The sequence below is a fragment of the Papaver somniferum genome, unplaced genomic scaffold, assembly GCF_003573695.1.
Source record: "Papaver somniferum cultivar HN1 unplaced genomic scaffold, ASM357369v1 unplaced-scaffold_10, whole genome shotgun sequence".
In the NCBI taxonomy this organism is placed as follows: Eukaryota; Viridiplantae; Streptophyta; class Magnoliopsida; order Ranunculales; family Papaveraceae; genus Papaver; species Papaver somniferum.
In genome coordinates, this window is record NW_020618825.1 from 15,848,234 (window position 1) to 15,874,143 (window position 25,910).

The following is a 25,910-nucleotide window of genomic DNA, read 5'->3' on the forward strand; positions in this document are numbered from 1 at the left end:
GGTTAACACTATGAGAACTGTCCCCTCCTTCCACTTCATAAACATGAGTATCAGACTGTATAACCATCCAGGTTAAACCTCCATCAATAAGAGCCTTCATCTTATTTTCATTCTTCGGTGTGAGAATTGTTATGAAACTATTACCCGTATTCCACCTTTCTGACATCATACTCATCACATTCTTCCTTATCTGATCCAGAAGAACATTTGCAGGGAGCTTCTTGTGTACCTTCATCCAACTATTGAAGGATTCAGCAAGAGTAGAAGATGTCCTACCATACCTACAACCCTGGAAAAAGGCATTTGACCACTTCTCTGGAGGGATATCATCAATATAGTCGGAAACCCAACCACAACCAAGACCCCTAATAGTAGCGATGGCAGTTTGGAAACCTTCGCGACTAAGAGCATAAGCAGCAGCTTGAAATGAATCAATAACTGCACCATACCTTTCGTCAGATGCATTAATAGGTAAGTTCATCTTAAGATGATAATAGCAGAAACTATGGAAGTCTCCAGGAAAGTAAAATGGAATCGCTCTCTTTAATCCTTCTGCACGATCAGATAAAAATGTGATTGGACTTTGATCATGATCAAGAACATTACTCAAATTCCTCATGAACCATTCCCAGTTATCATTATCTTCACCAGGTACCAGGGCCATGGCTAGTGGGAAGAAGCCTGCACAGAAAAAAATATAAAATCAAGCCAGCGTCTACATGAAGTATGCGCAGCTAAAAAAATGCATAATGGCTCATGCATCTAAACTAAATAATGCATAAGACATTATGCATCTAAAACAGAAAATGATGCATAACCAGAAAAGTGAAAACAAATAATGCATAATGTCTTATGCATCTAAACTAAATGATGCATAAGACATTATGCATGTGCATAAAAAGGATGCATAAAATGAATAAGTGAAAACCATAATGCATAAGACATTATGCACCTAAAACAAAAAATGTATAATGTGTTATGCATCTAAAATAGAAATGATGCATAACCAGAAAAGTGAAAACAAATAATGCATAATGTCTTATGCATCTAAACTAAATGATGCGTAAGACATTATGCATGTGCATAAAAAAGGATGCATAAAATCAATAAGTGAAAACCATAATGCATGAGACATTATGCACCTAAAACAAAAAATGTATAATGTCTTATGCATCTAAAAAATAAATGATGCATAACCACAAAAGTGAAAACAATAATGCATAAGACATTATGAAGAAAAAATAAATAATGCATGAGACATTATGCACATATATAAAAAGCATGCATTATCAGAAAAATTACCATTTTCAGCATTGATAGCGGTTGCAGCCATGAGGCATCCTCTATATGTCCCTGTAAGAAAGGTAGCATCGACATAAACCATGGGGCGAAGGTAACGGTAACCATGGATGCATGCCTCGAAAGCAATAAAAAGACGCACAAACTTATTTGAAGGTGCCTCATCTTCTAATTCAGATGAACTATCCTCGTTCGCTTCAGGTTCATCCGTTTGAACTTGAAAATCAATCCAACTCCCAGGATTTGTGCTGCGAATGGAATCTACATACCATGAAAGATGCGAATACGACATGGCTTCATCACCAAATATATCCTCATACACTTTCTCTCTTCCATTGTAAGCTTGGTAGTATTTCACATTTATCCCGTAGCTAGTTTTGAAAAACTTTGCCAAATCAGATGCTTTGAAACTCGGATCACTTCGGATTTCATCCTTGATCAGACTAGAAACAAATTTACTGCTGAGCCTGTGGAAAAGCCTTTCAGTTCCAACTCCACAGGTATGACTGCTCTCATATTTCTTAACCTTAAGCATCCTGTTTTCAACATCAACAGCACAAACCTTATACTCCCAAGGGCAATTTTCTTTTGAGCATTTTGCATAGAACCTGTTAGGTTCATTCTTCTTATATACAAGAACACACCTAGGTTTTAACTCGTATTTCTTCACTACGATACGTACCTCTACTACACCTCCAAAAAACACTTTACCAACTTCACCAAGTAATTTATCCCAACCTTCAGTCCTAAGAACCTTGTTAACAGGCACAGAACCATCTTCAAGGAAATTCACCATAGCTTGTTCGTGTTAAGGTTCTATTACACGACTACTTGAAGCTCTACTACGACTTCTGGAAGAATTACAGCCAACTTCGACAAGTAAATCAAAGCTCTTCTGACCTTCACAGTGGCAACGAGATACAAAACATTGAAGCAGAATATCAGAATCAACTCGCACAAACTTGCTTCCATCATTAAAGGAAAATCTGACATGATGCGGTAATAAACGAGTCCAATTCTTGCAAACGGCTGTCTTCAAAGACTCCAAAGTTGTGTTGACATCAACATGATGTGCTAAGAATTCACTGAAGTAGTGAATTACATCTAGTGCACTACCAACAGGAATTTTCACCCTGCAAAACACAAAAGAGAAAAAACCAAACATATCCATCCTGCATATTGCTTCACAAAAATTCTTACTCAAAATTAAAATATCAAATCAACAACACCAAACAATCTACATTAACCATAATCAGATGAGAAATCAACAGGATATCAAAATCAATAACAGATAACAGATCAAAAATAAGAATGGAAAAACAAATCAAATAAAAAATCCAACAGAACAGAAGCAAAACCTAGTAAATTGGTATGTCAACATCGGAACATGAAATCGAAACAAAAAATTTAATCGAAAAGATCTACATTGATGTTAACAAATTCAAAACCTAGAAAATAACCAAAAATTCAAAAACAAGCTTAAAAGATCTAAAAAACGATTCGAAAAACTTAATTAAGTTTCGGAAACCTAAAATAATAGATCCTAATCTTACATAAACTAAAACATAGAATCAAATCAAGATTAAACAAAAATCAGAATCAAGATTGGAATAAAAACGAACGAACCTGAAGCTTTGCTGAGTAAATTAAATCTCTCTCGGTAATCAAGGACAAGTGAGGCTAAAGCTTGCTGAGTAAATTGAATCAATCTCTCGAAAATAAACAGGATATACTGAAACTGAAAGTGAGGCTAAACTGGGAAATAAAAAAGAAAATAAACGAATTTTGAAAACTCTGGGCCTGCAAATAATTTGTTGGCTTCTTTTGGGTGCGCCCGTGAGATTTTGTGAGGGTGAGTTTCACAGTAGGAAAATGTATAAGAATGGGTTTCCCTGTAGTTTTCACTAAGAGAAAAGGCCCTCGACAAAACTGGACCATGTGCGGTCGCACGGCTTACACGGCCTCAGCGCTGTACTAGATTACTATAGTTGGTCTAATTTATATTCGTAAAAAGAATGTACCACAAATAATTACATGATCGATTAATTTGATCAGTCAAATTTTCCTTGTGGACTATAGAAGATATTTTTTCATCCAAAAGATGAAATGGGAAAATATACGTATATGTTGATATGCCCATCCGTTTTTTTATGGTTGCTCAATCCACAGGGGAACAAAATGGCTAAATCTTCAACATTACATAGATATTGCTTTTAGACTTATTAAATCCTTGCCCATCCGTTTTTAGACTTATTATTAACTTGGTCAGGGACTAGGGATCATCCACCAAAATTATTCTACAAAATATATATATATATATATACATATATATATAACAATCAGTTTGATTATTGTTCGCAGATTATATATAATAATCAGTTTTGGTTCGTTAGTTTGATTATTGTTTTCCCTCATTCAAACCAAAGGTAAAATTCTAAATATACATATATGCAGTCATGTACGGGGGAGTCATTGGTTCAAATCCAATAATAGGTAGAACTCATTACGAATTTTATGTGGTAAATCGGGCGATAACTCGGGTGATAGAATTTGCGAATTTTCTTCAACCCAGTAAGCATTTGAAGATTTCCACTACATGATTTTTCGTTTTTTGATAATCAAATAAGTAAACTTAGATGTTTTTCTAATTAATGTCTGTTTTTCCTTTAATTCGAACTTTTCTCTGGAAAATCTACTTGGATTTACGGATTTCTTTTCATCCTAATCATTTGGAACTTTGGGAAAGATCTCCTCTCTGGTATTGTTGTTTTGCTCTTACCGGGATCCATGGTTGACTCTTTTAAGTGGTGTTGGGTTGATTTCCTTCAGCAATTGGTCAGTAGTTGGATAAAATTGAACACTTATCTAATTACACTTGGTAGAAGAAAATCTGCACGTGGCTTCTTTGTCAGGATATGGAAGTATATTTTATGTAACAAAGATTGTGTAAGGGATAAAGATAAAAATTCGGTAATCATGAGTATAAACAGTTCTCAACAGTCATTCATGTTGGAAAAGTTGGATTTATTTTCTGTAACAAAGATTGATATCTGCATGGGATTTTTCAAAGGAAGATGTTTACAAGTGACATTGAGAGAAGTTTCTTAGTTGAATTTAATATATTTTTCAACATGGTTTAAAGGAAACAATGTTAAAGATAATTGTTATTATATCGTAACTTTCTTTCTTCATTGTGAAAATTCAAGTTATCTAGCAAAACAAAGATGGATAATCCAATAGTAGCAGAAGTGGTGAGTATGGTGGATAAGTTAATTCACGAGAATGCAGACTTATCTAATGTTGGAAACTATAAGCTATTGGAATTCATCAAGAAAGCAGTTGCACGCATCAAAAGGGATGAATCTGTGGAACTGGTGGGTAAAGTATGAGGAAGGTTTCTATAAATCAAAGTTAAAGAATGATCAGGTTAAGAGGGCTTTGAAAGCTAAGTGGAATTTTCAATATCCCGATGAGTTTGCAATAGTAGTAATGGCTAATGCTTCTGTGGAGGGGAAATTACTCGCATCCAAGGAAAAAATTGATCAGGTTAGACACTCCGACTTAAATTTTAGCAAGTATATGTATTTTCTGGACAGTTTTTAAGTTTACTGGCTCTGTAGTTTATAGAGTATATATGGCAAGAAAAGTAGCCAAAGAAATAGGAGATTTCTTGATGGTGATAGGTCCTCATGATGGTGAGTATAAGGTTCTAGTAATGGTGGATTTAACTAAACCCTTGGTGAAGAAGGTTGATATGGTGTCGCAATTGATTATATATGGATCCCTGCTTTGGTTTGTACTTCTTGTATGTGGATTTCTTATTCACCAGAATTTGATTGTAAGAAAGGTAACCCTACATAAAAAGGAAATGCTCCTGTGGTGGTAAGTATAAGACAGAAAACTAAGGGTTATCAAGAGTTGAAGAAGAATAAAGCCGAAAACTGGAACAAAACTGACCAAACATCTACTGAATTCAGAATCTTGATTGATAAAGAAGCAGTAATTAAATCGTGCAAATGGAAAAAGGAAAAGAATGTATATTGATTAGAGGTGCCCAAATCCAGAAGTTAAGGCAAAGCCAGTGGTAATTAGAGAATCAGAGGTAGAGAAGAAAAGTAATAGTAAAGGAAAAGGAAAAGAAGATAGTGATAAAAAAGAATAGGAGGAGGAAAATATCAAGAAGAATGAAAAGGAAAAATATTTTCAGGACTTGATAGAAGGAAAGCATTATTTACAGGGTTACACTTGGCTTTTGGTAGAATACAAAGACTCGGGAAGAGGCACTACGGATTTTGTATCGAATGCTCTTTCCTCACTATAAGAGAATTTGTTCCCTTTACACCCAACACCAATTGATGCAGTAGAAGCAATGTTGAATGAGGAGGTCATGGTTTCTGGGAAGGTCAAGGAACTAGTCATTAGTGAGGGGAGCTCGAGTATCAAAATCTCTGATGTGGTTATTTATCTAAACTTTGGCTCTTTTTTTTAGCATTAGTACGTAGTCTTTATATTTATCTATATTTTTCAAATTACTGTGTTTTTGTGATTAAGGATTTGGTTAGGAGATTAGTTATATTACTCAGCCATTCTTTGTGGTGTGTTGTCCCTAAGTTAAGTACAAGATATCATATTTATATTCTGGCATAATGATCATTTTATCTTGGAATGCTCAGGGATGCAACAGCCCTAAAACTTTCGATCACACAATGTTTCTTCTAGAAAAGTATAATCCCGATTTGGTCTTTCTTTTGGAAACGAAAAATGTCTCTAGAAAAAATGTAAACAACTGCTAAAAAGTTAAAATTTAAGGATTGGGTTATTATTCCATCAATAGGTAAATCTGATGGGAAAATAGTAGCATGGTTTAATAACTTAAATGTCCAATTAGTAGAAGTCAAATTAAATATCATTACGGTCTTATTTAAAACAATAGGGATTATAGTTTATGCTTCTTGTATGTACTACGCCTTAACTACACAAGGAAAATCAAGCCAGTGGGAATACCTTCAACAACTAGGATATCAAATAAAACAACCATGAATGATTGTATAGGTGACCTTAATATCTTAGATAATACTGAAAAAGAGGGAGGGAATGAATCAAACTCCAGGGTATCTTCTGTTATTCAGATTGTAATTCAACAGTTGGGATTATTGTACTTACGCTTTACAGGGACCCTTTTACATGGTCTAATCAAAGAGAAGGTGTAGATAATATATGGGAAATGATTGATAGATGTATAGTGAATGTAGATTAGTTTGAGAGTTTACAGGTGCTTTAGTTCATCACTTAACTAGAATTTCTTCAGATCATAACCCGTTGCTTATAGATTTTGATTCAATAGAGGATGGATGGATCATAAATAATATAAAAAATTTATATAAAATGCTTGGGCAGTGAATAAAATGAGAAATAAGTTTACGGATCTGCAACAAATCCTAGAGACTTGTCATTTGATTTCAAGGAATGGAAAAAAAATGTTTTTAGGAAGCAATTGATGTAGAAAATGCTAAGCCTTCTCACCTGGTTCTAGGAAAACACTAAAGAAACTAGAAGAGGAACTGGAAACTTGGACTAAGATTGAAAACATCTATCTGTTGGAAAACAGTAGAGATAAATTTTTCAAGGAGCATGAAAAGTGTACTAAATATTTCATGTGGTAGCCTAAAATAATTAAAAAAAGACACAATACCTCTCTAAGAGAAAAAATATGACTTTGGTTGGAAGATAAGGAGTAGTTAGATTTGCTTCTGTAAGATCATTTTTTTAATATTATTACTATGGAAGGTAATAATATAAATTCTATATTTAATAATATTATTCCTAAAGTGATTACTGACGAGGAAAATGAAGCTCTAATCAAAGTCTCGAATAAACATGAAATTAGAGAAGTTCTGTTTTCCACGAATGCTTGGGGTTCACCAGGTCCAGATGGCCCCGGGGTTTTTTCAGTCACATTGGAGTCTGTTAGAGCAGGAAGTGGTTGATATAGTAACTAGATTCTTCGATACGGGTAAATTATAGGAAGATTAAATGACAATTTTATTTCACTAATTTCAAAGGTATAAAACCCGGTTACTCCGGTGGATTTCAGACCAATAAGTCTTAGCAATTCCTTGTATAAGTTAATCTCAAAACTTTTGGAAACTAGACTAAAATCTATGTTGGATAAAATCATAGCCCCAAACCAGTATGCTTTCGTTCCGAAAAGACAAATAGTTGATACTATCGTCATTGCTCATGAAATGTTGCACTCAATGAACACAAGTAAAACAAAGAAAGGTTTTCTAGCTTTGAAATTAGATTTATCTAAAGCTTTTGACAAGATGGAATGGAGTTTTGTTGTGCATATGTTTGAGAATTTTGGGTTTACTAAATAGGTATTTAATCTATGAGTGTATAACGACTGTTAAATCAACAATGTTGTTAAATGGAATACCTGGTGTTTCTTTTCGACCATCAAGGGGTCTCCGGCAAGGAGACCCGTTATCTCCATATTTGTTCATAACATCTCTAGAAGGATTGTCGAGATTGCTTATACATGCTGAGCAAGATAAAACTTTCTCAAGAATACAACTAAATAAAAATTGTCTGGTTATCTCTCATTTGCTTTTCCAGATGACTGTTTTATATTCTGTAAAGCAGTCATCTCAGAGGTTAGAAATCTGATGCACATCTTTGATGTCTTTAGTAAATCTTCAGGTCACAATATAAAATATCATAAGTTGGGGGTGTTTTTCAGTAAAAAGTGCACAATAAACATATAAAGTTACTGACTAGGATGTTAAAAGTTCGGAGAATTTCGAAAGATGAAAAATATATAGGAAAACCGTTTTGTTCAATAGACAAAGGGCTTTGAATTCTAAACCCTTATTAGAGAAGGCATATAAAACCCTTCATGTTGGAAAGCCAAACTCTTGTCCCAACTTGGGCGCACAGTGTTGATTAATTCAATTATCTCTGCCTACCCATGCTATCAAATGCAAAGGTTTGAGTTTCCAACTACTATGTTAGATAATTTTGATAAAATCCAAAGGAATTTCTGATGGAATAAGAATAACTCTAAGAAGGCATATTATCCTTAGGTCTGGTGTACAATTTTTACGCCTAAATTTTGAGGTAGATTGGGGTTTCGTAATCCCCATAAGGTTAACATATCCTTATTTATTAATTTTTCTTGGAGGTTGTTAAATAATCCAAATGACCTTTGGATCAGGTTATTGAAACGAAAATATATTTCGAGGAATCGTCCTTTTCATAAATCAAAATATTACAATTCATCTTGGATACGGACAAGTATAATAAATGGCATACAAGTCATTCAAGATAACAACATATGGGAGTTTGGTAATGAAAGAGACATACAAATAGGAATGGATAATTGGATTCCTAAAGTGGGTATTTTACGCAATGGGCAACATGAGGATTTAGTTTATGTCTCTGACGTCCTCATTATTACTGATGGTCAGTGGAATAAGGGTTTAATTGATTTTGTTTTTCCTAGTAACATAGCTACCAGAATTCAGTCTATACATATTAATATACACAATCATGATAGATTAAGGTGGCTAGGTACAAAAGAAGGGGAATTTTCTATTAGGTCAGCATATAGGATGCTATCTCATGAGGATGACAACAATGGGGAGAAAATTTGGAAACACATTTGGCATCTAAAAACGATTCCCAGGGTTACTCTTTTTACTTGGAAAATGAAAACCGATGTACTTCCTCTTAGAGCTAAAATGAATTCAGTCTTAAATAATGTGGAATCTTCGTGTCTGTTGTGTAATTCCAACATACCGGAAACATCAGTACACCTATTTACATCTTGCAGTTTCACAAGAGCTGTACGGCTTGGTCTTGAATGCCAGCATGTATAATGAAGATTTCTTCAATTAGGTTAAATCTTGGTTCTCATCTGCTGGAAAATATGGAATCACAGAAATGATATTACTTTTCATAGGGTGAAACCAGATCCTATTCACTGCATAAAAGAAATTCAAATATTCTTACAAGAATGGAAGAAATACTATGACTTGACTGTATCCAAAAGAACAAAGAGCAGGGGTAATAAAAACTATCAAAAGAAGACTGTTGTAGATTTCAAGCATGAAATTGTATATGTAGATGCATCTTATGATGAGGAGGATGGTTCATATGGGATTGAAATGATATATTGGTTGAATAACAAAATAGCTGATATTTATTTCTTTTCGGGGCATACAACCGGATCAGCAGCAGCGAAAGGCTTAGCAACATAGGGAGCACTTTGGGCGCAGAAGTTGCATTTAAATAACATACAGATAATGGCAGATTGAAGGATGCAGTAAACTTTTTGAACAACAAACCATCAGCTTGTGATTGGAGAACAAAAATTATTCCAAATGATGTTTTAACTCTCTTGTGTAATTACGCTACTGTAAATATTAAGTATGTAATTAAATAGGCACGATAACGGGGAAGCGGATAAGTTAGCCAAATGGAGTCGAAAAAAACAAGAATCTTTCGATGAAAATGACTCCAAAAGTATAATTTTAAAGTCCAAAATACTTCAGGGTATTGTAAATCGGCAGGATATTTTGTGGTACAATTCTTAGCTTTTGGAATAAAACTTTCTTTCATTAATAAAAAAATGTACTCGTACAATAATGTGAATCATTTGACGTGCATTGTTGATATTTGGATTGGAGTGGTACGTAATACGATCTGCTTTTATTAATTATTTCTTTCCTACCCCTGGATACAAATCTAAAGTCTAAACTGCAGAAATACATTGTTGTGACTATGCAAAAAACAAAGCCTACGCACTTGCTGCATCAGAAAATAATGCAGTTTTTTCTTTTGATTCTAGTGAACTACACATGCATACAAACACGTACCTATACCGTAAACCATCATATGCCTTCTCCAGTATGTTCGTCCATCCCCGTGATGTGATGCCTCCTTTGGCCCCACTGATTCATACAAAGATGAAGCTGCTTTCCAGCAATCAGAAACTCCACCGCTTGTAAAGGTGATAAGATGCCTATAAGTTCTTTCAAAGTATTCATCCTCAACTTATCTGAGTCGACTAATATACTAGCCAGATCTTTAGAATGTGAATCTAAAGAATACTGTTCCACTTGCCCAATATGGGACTCAGTATCATCCGAGTTGTTAGCAAGCCTAGTGAGTTGACGACAATCAGCTATATTCTCTTGTATACTAGCCATCCTTTTTGAAAGCCTCTCTTCTTCTTGTATTGTTCTACACTGTAACTCACCAACAAGAGTGAGTTGATCTGCTGATAAATCGCCTATGTTGCCTCTTCTCGCTTCTCGTAAGTACTCAGTGTGTTGGGACTCAACATGAGAACCACAGAGCGTGTAAACGAGTAGAGTCAATAACGAGGGTCTACAACCCCCGAGCCATAGGCACGAATTCTCAACGGAAGTACACCACGTAGGTAAGAAAAAGGATGAAGGTTTGTCTATTGCAAGTTGGGCTCTTCCATTAGTGTACTCTTGAAAGTGTTTGATGAGTTTTCCGATGATACAACAAAGTTCTTGCTCGTCGTTTGGGTTTTGGTTGTGCACTTGTAGGAGCTCCTCAAGAAGTTGTTGCTGTTCAATGATCCAGTTCTGATAGCATTCAACGAATTGAACTTGATCGGATGAGCTTGCCATCACGAACTGCAAGAAAAGTTGGAGTGATCTACAAGTTTTTTTTTTTTTTGAACAAGAGAGTGGTCTACTAGCTAAGTGCAAAGAACAAATGATGAGGGTGTGTGTATGTTTTATCCATCTATACACGTGTAGTAATATATAGACATCGGCATCTTTCTAGTCATGAGTCATGTAATTGCTAGTTTGGCAGTATATGTCAAAATATAGACAAGGGCATCTTTGTAGCCATGAGTCATGTAACTGCTAGTTTGGCGGTATATGTCAAAGATATAGCAAAGTGATGTGAATTTAATTTTGTCCTGATTTCTCAAGGCATTAGTTCGGTTTATGGTTTTCGGTGGCTAAAGCGTCAGCTGAAATACATGACGATACGCAAATCCCCCGCTAGAATCTCCCCTCTTAAAACTCGAACTCATCTAAGCCCCCACATTGCACCGTGACATTCCCTCTAATTAAAGCGTCAGCTGAAATACATGACGATACGCAAATCCACCGCTAGAATCTCCCTTCTTAAAACTCGAACTCATCTAAGCCCCCACGTTGCAGCGTGACATTCCCTCAAATTAATTAGTAAGCCAGGTGAGAATATTTGGTGAAACTCTATTGGTCCATATATTTAAATTTCATCCACACTCTATTTACACGAGGTTTTTAACTGGTCCTTAGTAACATTGTGAGCTAAAAGGTGGATGGACAACACTTATATTTCAGTTTACAGCTAAAGGTCTAGAGACTAGAATTAGTTGAACTTGATTTGCACCAAATATTTAACGGGCTGTTTCTAGATTTTCGGTGGCTAAAACGTCAGCTGAACACCGCCATTATTATAAGCCAATCACCGGATAGCATTAATTGAACTTGATAGGTGTTGGCACATTTCCAACTGAATTTGGAGTACTCCCGTATCTATATAGGTGTTAATGCCGCTAAAGATTTTAGAGACTCTCACAAAAAGTTCTCTCAAATGATTTTTATATGGTTAATTTTTTCAATCCTGATTTGGCAATTGGTTTTTGACTCCATGCTAAGTCATCAATTGTTTCCATTTTAAGACTTTCTTAATTTTATTTTTAAATTTTGCGAACAATGGTTCTAAAGGAACCGAGTGGAGAAAACCATGGCAAAATCGACTCTCAAAGATATTTTTTTCTTTTTTTGGGGCGGGTTCCAGTGAGGCCCGTCCTTTGGAAGACGTGCAGTGAGGGTTTGTGGGAGGCGGGTTTTTTTCCCTTGCTTTTTTCTCGGTTGATTGAGAATTTTTGTTTTGTGAATTATGGTTTCTACAGTCAAGTGACAATTCTATTTAAACAGAAATAGATACACCTATCACTCGACATACTCATCAAAACAAACATTTATTTTAATGTTTTGTATTTTATGTCAACAAATTACCTTTATCTTTAAGGTCTTCGCATAAGGTTAAAACGTGCCGGCCCAGCATATACCATCTTAGCATGAAAAGTCACATATTTAGCGTGTTAAATATCGTGTTATGCTGTGCTAGAGATTTTGGCACGTTGTGTGTTGGTGCGTTGTGTCGTATTAGAGGACATATTGTGATGTGTTGTGCCAGAAAGATAATCATGTTATGCAGCGTTGTGTTTCGCCTGCAAACTTATCGGAAAAAAAAATATTTTTCATTTATTTAAGTATTATTAGTATTATTATCATATAAACAAATAAATTATACAATAAAGTTGTGCCAGCAAACTTAAAGGAAAGAAAATATTTATCATATATTTAAATATTATAAATATTATTATTACAAGCCCCTAACCCGGTGCGCACCGGAGTATAACGTATAGTTATGCAAATATAAGAACTGTGGCTCATTTATATTCTTTGATTTTCCTCAAAAGCAAAAATGGGAGACCTAAATTTTTCATATGCCTTTCTTGTCGTCCAAGACTACGAAGTACTATTTTAGTTTTTATCCCATTTCTTCCTTTTCATAAGAAGGCAGATTAGCAGTGCATATTATTTTGCATTGTTGCTAAATAATATACTTATCAAACTTGCCAAAGATAGACCATCATAAATCTACTTGAACTTGATATTCACGGAGAATGAGAATGATTTGAGAATCTTTCAATTTTGTGTAGTATATGCAGGAAGTTTTGTTCGGAATACTACAATCTTCGGAATTTCAATGACCAACCATGTCTCGTGATTCTCATCATCAATACTAATGTTTCATTATTAACCCCTCCAAATTCTTAGTTTTCTTCATTAGTGTCACTGATACCATCTCAGCACTGGTCTCATCACGAATTATGTTGATGAAGAAGACTTCTCCAAAACCCATTATGAACCTCAGTGGATGAATTTGAATATTAGTATCATCACAACCACTTTTCAGTTGTTTCCAAAAGATACTAACTTTTTCAATCTTTTAATCCTTTTATTCTTCAAAATGCATTTCTACATTTCTTGTTGTATGCTGAATCGTTGATATATACGTCAAGGTACTAATAAATTCATAACGAAATCAACAACATATTGATGAACGTTTTGATGTGTTACTACTGCTAATTCCAAACAGAGAATAGATCACATGACTTAAACATCCCTTCCATAAACTTTTTAGTAGTTTTGACTAATTCATCCTGGTGATGATGATGACTGCAGGTTCCATCTTAAACTTGTTTCCGCTGCTGTTAGCAACCATTACCGCCTATACCTTTAGAAATTTGTGTTTTGAACAGCAAAAAGGCTCCAACCTAGTAGTCACTGTAGTCTCGACCCTCAAATACAATCATATAAGATTGTCATTCCAATTGACTTATAATGTTTTGGAAGACTATATATGTCTACTGGAGGAAAAAAATAGTTAATAAAATTGATAAGGCTTATAGTCTCAATAAAATGCGTTGCATCAATAAGGTTCGTTAGATCACCGGTTTCATGTTATCACGCCCACCAAAAAAAGGATACGAAACTCATCCATTGAAGACCAGCATACTTCCCAAAACCTCATAAAATAAAAATGAAAACACCTTCTTAAAATCTAGTAGCCCCCAGGAGTCAATTTCCTTATCTTGTCCGACGATCAACAGTTAATCATTTGCTAACTCAGCGAATAAATATTCAACAAACTTTTTTCTTTCATTTACTCTGAAACATTAAATACAAAGAATTAAACAGACATCTCAATGTTTTGTTAGATAAGAAACTTGGTTGATACATGAATCACAAATTACTTCTTTCAGATTAGTGCCATATATCCCTGACGGCTGATAGCGTTTATTTTTTTAAGGTTTGCCTCCAGCATCAACTTCGCTGAATCCAGATCAGCACTTTAGGTTTTTTTGATCGATAAGAAAGATCAAATCAGCAATTTTTATACATTATGTATGCGGTAAAGAGAAATATTTTTTGAAAGGTGATTAAACTCGGTTGAAATCTAGAATATATATATTCGCACTTCCAGTACAGTCATAATTTGTAGATAATCCTGAATGGATATGTTTCTCCAAACCCATACTCGTAGGTCTCAGCGAAAGATGCCTGTTGAGATAACTTGAATGGACATTTTTCTCCAGTCACGTGCTTGTTGGTCAGCGAAGGAAGGTGTCTGTTGGGAATGTGTTATCGAAAGATGGACGCTGATGTGGATCTATATTAATTTAGAACTCCTGAGAGTGAATATTGTGTGGACGTGTCAGTGTAAGGGATTCCTTATCCAAGACAAAAAGAATTTATCAATGAGTTTCAATAAATTTCTGCATTTCCTACTTCGACGATTGGTGGAAAGGCATTTCTTATCCAAGAAAAAAATGATATTTGAAAAGGTATTTTTTTTTGCTTTCATGACCAAAACGTTTGAACTTGTATCTTTTCACGTTCATCCTAAATAACTTGTATCTTTTCACGTTCATATGAATCTTTTTGTCATTTTTGCATCTTTTTGTCATTTTTGTAAGTGGAAAGTAGTTACTTGTTGGCATTGTCATTATAGTAGTCTCCGATAGCCGGATTGATCTCCGAAATTGTGAGAAATAATGGGTGCCAATTTTTGTATGTTGTTTAACAAAGGGACAGTTCCTCGTTCCTCTTTGGTTATCCAAAGAGTTCAATATCTAGTCCATTAAGATTGTGCACTTGTTCATTCCTGCCTATTAAGGTGAAAAGGTGTGTGATGACATGGCGATGATATGTATACTTATGCTGACATGGCTTCACTACATAGCAGAACGATTGTGGTTGTGCCATGTGGCGTTTTTGGATCCCTTACTAGAAAGATAATATTTTTTTTGATACGAGAAAGTCGAGCCCAGGTCCTTATCCGAACCCATCCAGTTGGATTGGCCCCACTGCCAGACCCAACATCGTTTAACCTACTATACAACTAATCTATTACAAACCTTCACGACGGTGGGAATTGAACCCCTGACTTCCTCCTTACTGGAGTTGATGGGATACCACTGAGCTATGCTCTTGGACCCATAATATTTAAATATTGGATAAAGAGTATTATTACATTAACTAGTTGGAAGCTTAACAAGTTAAGCTCCAACAGCGTACTACTACATTAGATGAACATGTTGCCATGATAGCCTACCAGCGAGCCTCATGAGGAACCACGCCAAGGGAGCCGAAGCGGATAAGGGGTGTGATTATGTCGCAAGGGGGAAAACTAACTCTACCTTCCATGTTAAACTCTGTAATAATGCGCCATCGAGGACTTGAACCTGGGACCTCCTGGAACGGATGAAACCTCTGTGGAACGGGGATGACCAGCTGAGCTAGGTTCCCCGTTTTTATTATTATTATACAAAAAATAATAATATATAAACAAATTATAATAATATGATTTCAGGAAATTTTCCTCTGATGTGATTAAAAGCTGAATCAAACTTTCTTCTTAGAGCTTCTGGCCCAACCAGAAATATTTTGACGAATAGAAAATTTTCGATTTTTCATACCACCAATCATCTTGTGCGTTTTTGACCCCACCAATAAGAAACATGGGTTTTAATTAGGGCTGTCAATGGGTACCCATTATCCGGACCCGGACCGGGTCCTAAAATTGGACCCATTAACAACTTTGGAACCGACGGGTAATTACCCGATTGGACCTGAATCTTAACGGGTAATACTCGTTGGTTACCCACGGATAATAGGTACCCGGTTATTCTAACTTTTATTCATCTTTTTACCATAATTATAAGTATTTTGTTGGTTTTGGTTTAGATTTTTTTTCATTTTTCGATTTTTTCTTACAAATAATTTTTATTTAATACATTAATGAAGAAATAATAATAAATTTTTGTAAAAAAAAAAATTAGAATCAAGCCCAAAAGAGATAGATATTAAGTTTTTGAATTTTTTTTATAGTTTTCATGATACCCAATGGGTACCCGTAACCGAAGAGTACCCGGTATTTTAACGGGTTCGGTTCTGGGTCCATATATTTAGGAACCAGACCCGACTTTTATACATCCGGGTCCGGATCCGGGTCCAGTGATACCCGGGAGGACCCAGACCCATTGACAGCCCTAATTTTAATTGTTTGCTCCACACGAAATTCACGTGTGTAATACTCCGGCGAGCGAATATAAGCTTTTCTAAACCCTAATCCCTTTCTCACCGCCTCTTCGCCTCTCCAATTTTTTTTACTTTTTCTTCTCGCCCTTTCTTCTTCATAGTACCTATAATTTTCTATGGCTTCTCTTAAATATAGCCCATGCTTTTATTAATCATAGTCCATTTGACTTTGATCAATAGATTTGGACTATAATTTTGAGTTTGACATTTTCTATTATTATTCATAGCCCACGCACTACGTTAGTGGGTCAATGTGCTCGTGAGTTGCGAAATTACTATCTCTATATTTCTGCCTCGTTCTTCTTGTCTTCGGCTTGAACAAATTTAACGGCGGAGACTCCCACAGATCATTTATCATAACAGTGTGATGGTAATATGATGCTAGTCAGTCGGTACCTTTTAATGGAATAAGAGGATAATCAAATTAAGTTGGCTATGGTGGACATGATTATACTCGAGAGTTGCGTTGTGGCATGAATATATTTAACTAGACAAGCAAAAGGACTCTCTCTGCCTGATTACTTATATGGTCCGCACAGGTTTCTGGAGCATTACCGATTCAAAAAATTTGATAGTTTGGATTTTCTAGAGTATTACATGAGGCTTGAAGATCCAAAATTCTTGCAGGTATTTGTTTCTCTTTGCACAAATCTTTTTGCTTTAATTAATGTTTTATGGATCTTTTATTTAAATTCTTCTTTTGTAGGTATTTGTTTTTTAAATATCCCCTGTTTAGATATATGTTCTCTGAATTGGAATAGTGGTAAGGGCCATGGATATGATTAGAATCTGAATAATATGGTATCTATGAAAACAGTAGTATTATTACTAGAGAAAAAGACAAAGAACTTGGCTAATTTTTTGAATTAGGAAAAATTGTCTATTAAACAAAAAAAAAATTATGTTTGCAGTGGATACGGTGAACCGTGATGGAGAAGTTCTTGATGCTAAAAATTGACTCGAGCAGTGAATTGAACTAATAATCATTTGCAGTATCAGAAATTCTATATTGAAGACATTGGAGTGGAATTTTAGGGATATATAACTTATATTTTCTTCTTAGTGTCGTTTGTACCTAGGAGTGTTAGATCTGTATTAGATCAATCACCATTTTTTGGTGGTAGCCAGGTTGTGATGCAAGATACAAATAAATGACGGAGATATGTCTGTCCTGTATAACACTAATAATGTGTGCCAGGTCTACCTCTTCTTTGTCATTATGACTCCAACCAACAACACAGGTCTAACAGGTTAGATTGTTAATCTCATTGATTCCCATCGTTGTTGTTTTACTGTTTTCAGTGGGAATGATCCAGTTGCTGAAAACTTCTACTCCTGCGGAAGTGTGAATGATCCATTTGCAGCTACTACCTTCTATTCCCATGGAAGTGTGAATGATCCAGTTGCAAACAACTTCGTATCGTACGGATAGAAGAGTCCATAAGGATTGTGCTCCAGCAAGCGTGTGCTTCCAAAAATCTACAAAACTAGCTAAGGTGCTGCAGGGGATCTCTTATATGGTTATAAAGGGTTTATGGCTGAAGAAAAGCAAGATCTATACACAACTGTTCATGGTCTTCAGATTGTAATGCAACATACAAAAAAGATTTGGTGTTCAACCAAGACTTCCTTTGAGTATCCACATGTTCAGGGTCTGACGACAAATGCTACACGTTACAGTTCTAATGATGTCATAGATTGAAGTTGTTCGGACAAAGTACTACTACCTGATGAAACTATAGTGAAATGCAATACCGATATAACAATGAACTATGTAAATAACATTTTTTTCGAGTGTGTTTGAAATATGTTAGTGAGTGCCCTGAGTTACTGTCTTGGATCAGGTATTTAAATAAACCAGCCACATAGAGATACTTGTTGGAACATCTAATTTGTAATTGTCTAGAATGATAGAAAAATATAGAGAAATGTAAAAAAAGTACTCTAGAATATACTAGAGTTAGAGGTTCCAAAAGTCAGTTAAGACTTGGCTAGTATTTGCTAGGACAAGTAAGGTCAAATGAATGTTCTAGATAAGAAAAACCTAGAGAGAACTAGAGAACATACGGTTGTCCAAGAAGGTGTACTTAGGGATATGTTGTAAAGAACATTCTAGATAAGAAAAGTATGGATTAAACTTGAGTTTCCAATGACGTTTATGTAAGCCTATAAATAGGCATTTCATGTATCATTTGTAAGCAAGCAAGATTCAATTCAATAGAAGATAAAGTTCAAATTTACAAAGTCCTTGCTTCCACCTTCACCACTAGAGTTCCTGGAGCTCTATACGAGCAATACCACTATGCTCGTATATCTCCGTAAATATTATTCAACGTTAAAATTATTTCAATTTCTAACATGGTATCAGAGCGGGTTCGATCCAAATGGGCGCTAAAGTTTCCTCTACAAGCTGAAGGTGATAATTCCGCACAATAGAAGATAATTCCACACAATAGAAGACGCAAGGTACGTCTCAACTATCCAAGTTCACTATTTGTTTTACAACCCCCAATAGAATCTAGTTATCACCCAATTCTAAGTTTAGAAAAATATGAAAAGAACATAGCAGCTCGTGAAGTTGAAGTAGTTCCTAGAAATGGAAGTCTCCATATAACATAAAATACAAGTAAGAAATGTATAAGTTTCACCTCCTTCCATTAAAGAAAAATAAATAACAAAAATAAGAAGAGAAGTTTCCATCCTCGCAGGAGATGCACCAAAGAGTGCATTTCTAATGAAAATTTGAGGGAAGAGCATCAAAGAAATGCCTCCTCAAATAACAGAGATGGAAAAAATGAGAGTCATCCTGTAAAAATATTCTACTCATAAAGTTGAGTGGGCAGAACCTCTGAACCTACTATGGTCAAGTTTCGTGAAAGGCGAGGAACATCAACAGAAGGCAAAGCCTCTGAATTTAAGACTGTCAAGTTCTGTCTAAATCGTGAAGGAGAAGGAGATAATTGGCACAAGACAGAGGCTCTGAATCTACAAGGAACAGGCTGCGAAAATTCCAGGTCAACAAAGAAGATCTAAAACAAGATATGGAGACACTACAAAGGCGAGCTTGTTTCAATGTGACGACAAGTCCGAAATGAATACACTACGAGCAAGAGAAGCCAAGAGCTATCAAGAGATTGGGTGAAGAACAAATTGGACGCTAAGCCAATTACAAATTAAAAGGGGGTGCTGGAACATCTAATTTGTAATTGTCTAGAATGATCTAGAAAAATATAGAGAAATGTAAAAAAAGTACTCTAGAATATACTAGAGTTAGAGGTTCCAAAAGTCAGTTAAGACTTGGCTAGAATTTCCTAGGACAAGTAAGGTCAAATGAATGTTCTAGATAAGAAAAACCTAGAGAGAACTAGAGAACATACGGTTGTCCAAGAAGGTGTACTTAGGGATATGTTGTAAAGAACATTCTAGATAAGAAAAGTCTAGATTAAACTTGAGTATCCAATGACGTTTGTGTAAGCCTATAAATATGCATTTCATGTATCATTTGTAAACAAGCAAGATTCAATTCAATAGAAGATAAAGTTCAAATTTACAAAGTCCTTGCTTCCACCTTCACCACTAGAGTTCCTGGAGCTCTATACGAGCAATATCACTATGCTCGTATATCTCCGTAAATATTATTCAACGTTAAAATTGTTTCAATTTCTAGCAATACTTTGGTAATATCAAATAGTTCAATCAATATGAGCCCATGCAAAGCACGGGCCCACAATTAGTTTGTGCTAAAAGTTGGTGAATCACTTAATGGAGATACCTTGCACTGTCAACATTATTGAATTAGAGAGGCTAATTTTATTTTATTCTTTGATCGGTTGAATTAGAGAGGCTAATCATACCTAGGTTATTTTGAACGTCAGTCTTATTCTAGACGATAGGGTCTGCAAGTAGATATTGCTTTAAAGCCTTCACTCCTTTTTAACTCAAACCCAATTTAAATTTGACGATAAACATTAGATTGGAGTTGTTTAATTTTAATGGTAAAACACTAAATCACTAAATTAGTCGAAGGTTCTTAGTGTTAAATTAATCGAAGGCTTGAATCGGTTGCATTTTGAGTTGATTCAACTGAGTAGTCCTAAATTCCCAATAAACTCAGTTCGGATATTTTGGGTTATGAAATTGGCTATCTCTAATAAATGATTTTTCTTTGTGGGTTATAAATAAAATGGGTTATCATTAATAAAAGAATGGGCTATATTTAAGAGAAGCCTTTTCTATTTGGTTTCTTTTTTTTTGGTTTTCTTATGTACTGGTGATAAAATACATGACAACAGGGCATCCATAGAGGGGAAGAAATTTGGTCAACGCAACTGACAATGTTCTTTGATTCAAAGAACAATCTGCTGGTGTATGAAATAGTCTCAAGCACTCAGGTCTGTAAACAATTCCAACTTCTTATATCTGTGATTTCTTACTCTATTTTATATAAATTTTGAAGGGTTTTTTGAAATTTTGTGTTTCGAAAGGTAACACTAGCAACAGAATAGGATTTTTGATTCCGCTTCAAAAAAGCAACTGCAACTCGTTTTTCAATAGTTGATTTACTGTATGGCTTCTCTGCGAAATTTCATGAGTTTCTACATCTATATTTGTTTGCATAGAGTCATATACGTTTGCATTACCACTTTTTTCACTTTTGTTGATATTTTTAATTGGAGCTCCTGTTATATTTTCAATCATGTTTCTATGTAGTAATTTGTGCTCAATGGTTTGATCGCATATTTTGAAGAGGAATTTTTATATTGACAAAGAAATATACCGATAAGAAACGATTTGTTTCTTATTCACGGCCAGCAGCTCAAGCTCAAAAGGTTATGATTCAAAGAAATCAATAAACCAAAAGGTAGTAATTTTCTTAATAATTTTCTTGTTATTATTATTGAATGGAAAAGGCCTATTTATAGGCTACATTACTTAGAAAATAAGAAAACAATACTACTCCTAAAATACTATTTCAAACAAATATAAACTCTAAATAAAATAATTAAATACTTAAAATATAATAAAATACCTAAATAAATATATTATCGGTAATAATAAATAATCTATGTTTATCGAATGCCTTGTGCCTCCATTGGATTTGTATGCTCGCTTCGCCCTTCACTTGCTAGCCAGGGTGGCTTCCACAATCTTGAGAGACTTGACCCGTATAAAGGATCATATATACCAAATATGCCTGAGTGACGCATCGGGTCAACACTGTTGACATGTTCCGTACAACGTGGTCTTATCATTACACCTTCCTTAAATGAGACTTTGCCCTCAAAATCCACTATATATATTGATACCTGTTCCGCATGTGATCTTATCATTCCACCCTCCTTAAATAGAAACTTGCCCTCAAGGTCCAATTTTGAGGTACTTACAATTTGGTTTTCTTCGTCAACAACTATCAGGGGAACATTAACGGTATCAGAAAAATTAACCTCACTGGGTTTTGGCATCTCAATAGTAAAATTACCGGATGTAGTTGCAACATGTTGTGGCTTCACGATTTTAGCTTTTTGATGCTCCTTGAACTCTTGGAACGCAGATTTCCAATAAGCACGACTTTCGTCTAAATCTTGGTGCAAATTAGCTAGTGCTAGCTTTGGGTCATCACTTCGCGCTTCAATAAAGCAAAACAAAAATTCTTCCAAGACCCCGAAATATAATCTTGCATCTACTCTTACCATTTGAACGGACTACCAATAAGGTGATCACTAGCTACCTTCACAAAGTCTTCCGGTGAAATTTTGCGGAACTCAAAAATTAATTGAGCTTGAATCAACCAACCTTCAGAATATCTACCATCAAATTGTTGACACAACATCTTTTTCTTACTGGCGTGTTGGTACATACAGGATGAAAATGTAACTGGTCGTCTCTGTATATAGTTACCAACGTGTAGCTTAGGATTAGGGGTGTGCAACGGACGGACGGTTGCGGATTAGGGGTCACCCACAACCAAACCGTCAAAGTTGCGGATTTGGAAAATTGAACCGTAACAGGACCAATCACCCGCGGATTTGACATCCATGGATTAGCGGGTGATGCGTACCGGATGCGGATTAACCGCGGATTCAGATTTTGTTTTTTTTTTTTTTAAAAAAAAGTCTGCCTATCTGTGAAAATCCCTTCGTATGGGTAATTGATCTCTCTATTTATGTTAACTCACTGTCTCACTCCCATGATAATAAATTAATAACAATGAAGCAATTGCCAAAGTTTTGTTGCACAACATTATGAGTACAAGATATACTTATTAGGTAGTAATCTTAATTAACACTGCAACTGATAAGTGTAGTGATCTTTAATCATTTGATGTAGCACCTTGTTTTTGAAAACGAATTTAATTTCCTCTATGAATTGACAAACAGCAGGATAAATTTCCTGGATTAGTGCTTTAGCAGGATTCTTGTCCACATTAGACCACCTTTGGCGGATAATTAACTGCTACCTTGTTTTGTGTTTATATTCAGTATCAAGAGGAGGGTACAACTTCTTTTTCCAGTAGTTTTCACAACGCACGGAATGGATCACATGCAAGCATCGAGAAGCTTCAGAACCTTCAGTTTCTTCAAGAAGATTATGCAGATCTTGAAATGTTCTCTGAAGAGGATGTATACTAAGTTAGGATGCAACTGTTGAGACAACAACTGGGCTTGTAGGTAATTGACTTAAGAATATTAACTAATGGGCTGGGCTTGACAGTTGAACTTGGGTGTTGTACTGGTCGTATAAAAGTTGGAGGATGTATACTAGGGTACTCTGGTCGGTAATGATTACACATGCGTGAGTATGCAATCGTTGTGCTTGGCTACCTAGGGTTTAGACTGCTAACGTCGAAAATTACACAGTTGAGAAATTGATCTTACCTACCAATAACGAATCGAAAACTACTCTGCTGACCACGCAAGCCGATGATCTCTTCAATATGAAATTTTGATGATGAACGACTTGATTTTTTTCTTTTTTTGGGGGGGCTACGGGGAAAGATGGTGGTGGTAATGGGTGATGGATGATTTTGGTGATTGATGATGATAGTGGTAGTGGAAGTATGGATAGGAAAGAACTTGCTCTGATACCAATGATAAGAAACGATTTGTTTCTTATTCACGGTCAACAGCTCAAGCTCAAAAGGTCATGATTCAAAGAAATCAATAAACCAAGGGTAGCAATTTGTTTAATAATTTTCTTGTTATTTTTACTGAATGGAAAATGCCTATTTATAGGCTACATTACTTGGAAAATAAGAAAACAATACTACTCCTAAAATACTATTTCAAATAAATATAAACTCTAAATAAAATAATTAAATAATTAAAATATAATAAAATACCTAAATAAATATATTATCTCTAATAATAAATAATCTATGCTTATCCAATGCCTTGTGCCTTCATTGGATTTGTGTGCTCGCTTCGTCCTTCACTTGCTAGCCAGGGTGGCTTCCACAATCTTGAGAGACTTGACCCGTATAAAGGATCATATATGCCAAATATGTCTGAGTGATGCATCGGGTCAACACCATTGATATGTTCCGTACAACGTGGTCTTATCATAACATGGGAATAATGATTGGATGCAGGAAGGGATATGGTGCTAACACTATTAATGAGGAATCTTCATCTTTGAATAGAACCCTATTATTAGGGCTTAAAAAGTCTTGGTCCTTTGGGGGCTTTTTAGGGTCACCAAATAGTAATTGGGTCACACTCTCTCATCAAATATTTATATAACGACTAATATGACCCTTCACTGATTTTAGATAATAAACTTGATTAATATCACTAATCATGATTAGCTAATTAATCAACACTAATTCATTTCTTTAAGTTAAGTGTTGAAGTTGAAAATCAAAACAAAAAAATCAGAGGGAAGAGAAGAAGAAGGAGAAGAAGACGAAAAAAAATCAGGGAAAAAAATGAAAATCAGTGATTCAAGCAAAACTTTTGATGTAGGTGAACCCTCATATTCAAAGTACGAAAACATATTAATACCCATCAACAACGATCAGTTCTTTACTGATTTTTCAGAAAATCATGAAATTTTTTCTCAAACTCAAAATAACCCTTATGAATCTTACTATGATTTCGAAGGACCAACCCAAGAAGAAGAATAAATCGAAGAACAATTGCTAAAGATTACCAGGTATACTTCTATTCTGATTCTTATTTCAGTTTTTAAGCTCAGAGTTGCAAGAAGTTTCGATTTTTTTCTTCCAAAAACCCTAGGTTTCCAGCCGCCAGGTACAATCAAGGCTGGGAAACCATGAACTCCTAGCCGTTATTCAATATTACGGTTCACTATTGATGAACTCCCAGCCATTATCATAACGTTACGGATGGGACGATGAATATTCCTGGCTGTAACTTAATAATTACGTCCAGGTTTTTTCTACGTGCATGAGAAGCATTTAATACTGTCGGCGGCGGTTAGGTATCATGTCCGAAAATATTAAATTCTATTTAATGCTGTCGGGGCCGGTGGGGTTACCCATCCGTAACTAATTTTACGGCTCCTTTTTTAGGCCGTAAGATGACTCATCAAGCTACAGGGAAATTTACGTCTTGGAATTCCTGGACGTAACCGATTTACGGTTAGGAATAGTACTTTTCGACCCAGCCGTTGATGTTATGACGGCTGGAAAATCACTTGTCGACCCAGCCGTATACTGTTTGAAGGCTGGAATATCACTTGTGGACCCAACCGTATACTCCTCGACGGATGGAATATCACTCGTAGACCCATCTGTTTCTATTTGTTTAAATTTCTTTTGTGAATAATTATGTGACATATGTCATTGTATTATAGGTTGTACCTTACATTCCGGTGGAAGACCAAGAGGTGGTTATAAAAGATCAAGAGGTGGTTATTGAAGAGCAACCCCAACCTGTGCAGAGTTTCCGAGGACACAAGTACTCACTATGGAAACAACTATGAGTGGAAATATAAGGAAGATGCAAAGAAGTGGGCTCGATCACAAGGGCTTAAAAAGATCTGTATCATAGTCTAGAATAAAAAAGTTACATTCAACAACTTTCAAATGTTTTGCGAGTGTATTGGAAAGTATGAAAGCCACTGGAAAAAGGATAGTGAGTATAAACCAAAAAACGCGAGGAAGAAGGGAGTATATAATTCGAAGAATACCGGATGCCCTTTTAAGCTTAAGTTTAAATTTAACGACGACAAGAAAATGTGGTATATGGAAGTCGTCTCGGTTTATCATAATCATCCTATTCCGGAGAGTTTGATCAACCATCCTTACTCGGCAAGGCTCAACCCTTTAGATAAGGAGTTAGTACGCGTGTTGAGTAAAAGACGCACAAGATCTATTGATATTCTTAGTGGCGTGAAGGTGTTAAACCCATCAGACTCATCCTCATTGGCAACTATCTA

General features: G+C 35.4%; 1 protein-coding gene across 1 annotated transcript; it reads right to left on the reverse strand.

The window, feature by feature from the left end:
* Nucleotides 1–10,193: 10,193 nt before the first annotated feature.
* Nucleotides 10,194–10,964, reverse strand: LOC113326445 (protein DOG1-like 3). The gene has a single exon (XM_026574174.1). It carries the CDS (start codon nucleotides 10,962–10,964, stop codon nucleotides 10,194–10,196), a length of 771 nt encoding a protein of 256 aa, XP_026429959.1.
* Nucleotides 10,965–25,910: the final 14,946 nt, after the last annotated feature.

Excerpts from the sequence above, each read along its gene's own strand:
- LOC113326445 (XM_026574174.1), bottom strand. The coding sequence starts at position 10,964 with ATGGCAAGCTCATCCGATCAAGTTCAATTCGTTGAATGCTATCAGAAC.